We start from the raw sequence: 5,584 nt of genomic DNA, 5'->3' as shown, positions 1-5,584 counted from the left end.
ATATATATATATATATATATATATATATATCAATTTGTCAAAAATCTTTCTGATTAAATTATACAAAACCATTATATTCATATTCACTTGATGGACACACCTAGCATTTGTTTTACGTCATTAATATTGATAATGGCCAATCAAAAAAAAAACATCTGCAGCGAGCAACTGACCTAAAACCTTCATACAGAGAACCCAACTAAATTCGTTATTGGAAACACCTGTGAGACAGATTATTAGACTCGCAGAAGGTTTCAGTATCTGACAGCCTGCTTCTGAGCGTAGCCGGTGTTATGAAAATTAGCAACAGAAACACGTTTTATTAATATTTTCTGAATTTAGTTCCGAGTGTTAAATATTTTGTGTAGAGATATAAAGATGAAAATAGAAGGGCATAGATCTTCGGAATTGGTAAGAAGCAATTCACACAAAAAACGTTTCCTTGACTATCTCCTGTACGGGAGGAGCTACAAAAAGAGTGCTTACATTGCCTGCAGGTCGTCAACGCATTGCATGTCAAAAAGCGTTAACATAACTAGTGCTGCAAAATTAATTGTTTTTTTTTTAATAGTGGATATGAAAAAGCAAAGCAACAATTATTGTTTATTCAGTTCTTCACGAGACAAATGGTTAACGCAACTGACAGATGTTGTTTTTTTCATCTGTTTTGTGCAATTATTCACACAGATCAAGGACTAGCGATAAAGAATAAACACCTGAAACTACTGGCGGTATTGGGAATGTCATGCAATACGTCGCCGTCACAGGTAATGTATTAGTAATATATATTTTCTTACAAGAACTAAGCAAGGAAAGTAAAGACACCTAGGGATTATTGCTATATTTTTTCTTATTAATATTATCATGATTATCAAAATGCGTTTTATATTCACGAGAAAAGGCCAAAATGTCCTTTTATTTGGAAAATCAGGTCGTGTAAACGGAGAAATCGGGGAGAAGATAATAATATATGGATAACAATACATACACAACAGATCTACGAACTTGAATACACATAGCCTGCAGAAACAACAATAGTGTGTGGCCTTTACTACTTACATACTAAGGAACAGTTATGTTAGTTTAAAAGAAGAATCAAGACAAAAAATATTTACAACTAGACTAAAACAGTTTTTGATGACATTTATTGGATTCCATACAGAAAATTTATCATCTAAGTTTGATATAAATGTTTTCTGTTATCTTTATAGCGGCCCAATTTCTAATGTGCACAGCTGCAAATATGTAAGCAATATGAATAATATATATAATAGTGTGATTTTATAAGAAATATTGTTGTCTAATACATAATAAATAGCAACACAGGATTAAGTGTAAGTGAAAACATCTTCACTTCTTAGGAAATTAATTTTAAGAGTAATATTCTGTCTTCTAGATTTAGTTGTGATTTTAGATCTTCTCAGAACAATCATGTCTTAAAATTACTTTTGAAATAATCGTAACATTCAATTTATGAGTTTGGCTCCCATCACGAAGATATCACTCATAAAACAAACTAACTGAGGATTATCAAGACAAAAACAATTCTGTATCATTCACAGTTCTCACTTAAAAGAAAATTGGTATATAAGATAAAAACAAACTGCCTGTTCGTATGTGGTTCTTCCAGTTCCATTACCCTACATGTATGCCTATTTCTATGAAAAGCTTTAAAGTCAACGTTCGTAGGGTATGTCATAACACGGCTTATCGGATTTGCATATTTGAGTCGGAAAATTGATATTTGAAAATGGAAGACGACTACCTTGCAAACTGCAATGCATTGCACCAAAGTCCTTGAGAAAAGCTATATTTATGGACTAATCTACTCTTTAGTACAGTCATTTGAGATGATAGCCTCCTGGCTAGTACAGCGGTAATGTGTTCGCCTAGTATTCGCATGGCAGCAGATCGATCTCAGCCCAGGATCGTGAGTTTAAGCTGTTTATTAGGGAGGCCACTGGCCTGGTTGAGCACCCCAGTGGGGGATTGAGCTTACCCGGCTGACATTCTGGTGAGCGTCTATTCTGATGAAACTGGAACTGAAACCAGACACCTGTAACCTGCATATATCAATGGTAGTTTTTTAACTTAAACTTATTAAAAGATCAAGAAACTGTGATACTGCATTATAGGAAAGGAAAAGAAATGAAGCTGACATTTGGTATTGTGACAAACTAGCCCCTCGAGAATATTTGAATAATGATGGGAGGCAAAGTGAGTATCATCACTAGTTCGCAGAATGCAATTGCAAAAGGTGCTGTCCCACAGACAATTATTTTGGCTTTTCCATACTTCATAGAGCAGCCATTAAGCTTTACAACGAGTATTACTATATCTAATACTATCTACATCTATTTTGGTAACAATGCCAAAAGGAACATTGCACACATACTGTTGATTTGCCTTTAAGACACTATAGAATATATGCTACAAAATAGACAATACAAAATATGAGTTGTATTGCTTTACAATAAAATATATAGAAAAACAATTCTTTCCTGAAATTGAAAACAACATTGGGTAATCGTGCGGCTATCTTAATTTGAATCATATAGTAGTTCATTGTAAATGAACTGAAAAGACTATTTACCATTCCTGAGGAAATTAAACCCTGGAAGTCAGAATAATTGTGATTAAATACTGTTTTAAGAGCCTTCTGACATCCCGGCAGGAAAATGGGATCCCACTAATAAAAGAGATATACCACATTGTAATTAAGCCATTTTCCTTATAAGCATAGAATCCATAAAAAACAATATCCACATTTGGGCTGCATTATATCCTCAATTAATAAAGTTCAGTGAAAATAAAGCTGGAAGTTTATGGTAATACCACTCCTTGCCAAATATTCCGAATGAATAAAAGGCAGTATCAACTATATAACACGAAACCTGCATAGGAGTTAACAGAGTGAAGATATCCTGTCAGAAGAGTGAAGGATATCGAGTTGAAGTTAACATATGAAGGCATTCCTGGGTCAAATACCAAATGGTATATTTCACCGTAGTAATCTAACAGACGTTTATTGTAACCGACGATAATATCTAAAGTTTCTTAGTAGATGATAAATATAGTACAGTAGACCCCCGGGGTACGGCGTCCCCAGCTTTCGTTTTTTTCACGTTACGGTGTGGAATACGATGTTTTTTTTACCCCTCGTTACGACATTTTTCCCCATCTTACGGCATCGAATTCCAAAACTCAAACTTGGCGGGTTTTACGCGTACAACTGTGCGAGTCACTAGCCTAACACCACGCTCATACGTCACTGCATACGTCACTAAAAAGCTGGTCTGCTATTGGTCGGCGTCACGGCGTCACTAAGATGCCGATACGCTATTGGCCAAAATCCCTCCCACAATGCCTGAGAGAGATGCTGCCTCTCTCTATTTGTTATACGCGCACTCTGTTCAGAATCTCGTGTGCGTTTCATAAAGACTTGATCTCGTGTGTGCTTGTGATATCGTATATTTTTGCATTTTAGTGCTTAATTCTAATCTTAATTCGTTAGCCATGGGTTCCAAGATTGCTAGTGATGTTAAAGGGAGAAGTAAGAAGATGATTACTATGGAAACGAAGCTGGAGATAATAAAGAAATACGAAGAAGGCATGCGCATCGTTACCCTCGCTAGTATGTATGGCCGTAACCAGTCTACGATTGGTACAATTATCAAGAACAAAGAAGCCATTAAAGCAAGTAAGTCTTCTAAAGGCATGACTGTCCTTGGCAGTGGAAGGACCTCAATCAACGACGAGATGGAGAGACTCCTTCTACTATGGATTAAAGAGAAGGAAATCACTGGCGATATACTCACGCAATCGGTAATTTCGCACAAGGCGAGCACCATCTTCGCCGATCTCGTGGAAGCCCAGAGAGACGGCGAAGATGAAGGAACGTCGCAGCAAGCCCCCCAAGAGTTCAAGGCTTCTCATGGGTGGTTTGATTGTTTTAGGCAAGAGGACTGGTATTCACTCAGTCGTCAGGCATGGAGAGGCGGCCAGTTCTGACAAGAAAGCAGCAGAAGAATTCCTCAAGAAGTTTGAGAAATTTATTTCAAGAGAAGGCGACATTCCTCAGCAAGTGTTTATCTGTGATGAAACTGGTCTTTTCTGGAAGAAAATGCCCCGCCGTACATATATCACAGCTGAAGAAAAGAAACTTCCTGGCCATAAACTGAGGAAGGACAGACTAACGATCGCATTTTGTGCAAATGCCAGTGGGGACTTGAAAATTAAGCCCCGACTCAGAGAATCCTCGTGCCTTCAAGGCACAAAATATCACGAAGGAGAGGCTCTCGTTATTTTGGAAGACTAATGCCAAGGCCTGGGTCACGAGGGCCATATTTATTGAGTGGATAAACGGCTGCTTCGGACCTGCTGTCAAGAACTTTTTAGAAGAGAACAATCTTCCTCTTAAATGTCTCCTGGTACTGGACAATGCCCCTACTCACCCTCCTGGCCTCGAGGACATCATTCATCCTGACTTCTCCTTCATCAAGGTTCTCTACCTGCCACCAAACACCACCCCTCTCCTCCAGCCTATGGACCAGCAAGTGACTGCCAACTTTAAGAAGCTTTACACGAAGCATCTGTTCCAAAGATGCTTCGAAGTGACCGAAAGCACTCGACTCACCCTTCGTGAATTTTGTAAGGGGCATTTTGACATCCTTCAGTGCCTGAAGATGATTGACAAAGCTTGGAATAAGGTTTCACGGCGCACCTTGAACTCCTCATAGAAGAAACTGTGGCCAGCTGTTGTGGCAGAACGAGACTTCGAAGGTTTCGATCCCTCAACTGAAGACGAGGCCGTTGATGATCCTGCCCCTGAGGGTGATGTTGAGGAAATAATTTCAATCCGGAGGTCCATGGGGCTTGTTGTCGATGAGGCTGACGTTCATAACCTTAACGAGGACCACAGGGAGGAGCTTACGACTGAAGACTTGAAGGAGTAGGAGGCAATGCAGTTGACCATCATTCAAGAAGAGCACAGCTCTAGTGGCGAGGACGGGGGGGGGGGGGGGGGGGACTGAAGAAACGACATCGGCAGAAATAAGGGAAGCTATCGGTTGATATGAAAACCTTACGAGTTTCATTGAAAAAAAGCACCCAGAAAAACTTCACACAGGTCGTCTTATTGGGAGTCTTAATGACAAGTGTATGAGTCATTTTAGAAATATGTTGAGGAATCGTCAGAAACAAGCTTCTTTCGATAGATATTTCTCCAAAAGAGAAGTGTCAGAAAGCAAAGATGATAATAGTGATTTTATTAAAAAAGCTAAAAAAGAGTAATTTTTTAAGTTCATAAAAAAATTTCAAAAGACAAAAAATAATAAAAAAAAATCATTTTTAATTTTAAGTGTTTAACAGTAAGAATAAATTCATTATTAAGTGTACATAACATAATTAGCATTGATGCGTTTTTATATCTACCGTCTCCTTCCCCCTCTGCCTCCACACACTACCAGCTCAAGTCACGTCACTCCAAAGGCAAATAAAATTAAATTTTTCCTTTACAGTACAGTACAGTATATAAATTTTATTTATACCTGTAATGTTATTTAATTATATACTGTACAGTACA

General features: G+C 38.1%; 1 protein-coding gene across 1 annotated transcript in view; it reads left to right on the top strand.

Moving 5' to 3' along the window:
* The first annotated feature begins 275 nt into the window (after window positions 1-275).
* LOC137651357 (trypsin-1-like) overlaps window positions 276-5,584 on the top strand; it is a 107,045-nt gene continuing 101,736 nt past the window's right edge. Inside the window, exons 1-2 of the mRNA XM_068384655.1 lie at window positions 276-411; window positions 688-767. Coding sequence (XP_068240756.1) covers window positions 746-767 — 22 coding nt within the window. The 5' untranslated portion in view covers window positions 276-411; window positions 688-745. The remainder of the gene's footprint in view (window positions 412-687; window positions 768-5,584) is intronic.

This window comes from Palaemon carinicauda, chromosome 1 (genome assembly GCF_036898095.1).
Source record: "Palaemon carinicauda isolate YSFRI2023 chromosome 1, ASM3689809v2, whole genome shotgun sequence".
Taxonomy (NCBI): Eukaryota; Metazoa; Arthropoda; class Malacostraca; order Decapoda; family Palaemonidae; genus Palaemon; species Palaemon carinicauda.
Note: the sequence above shows the minus strand (reverse complement) of the source record. Positions and strands in the feature narration are given on the sequence as shown.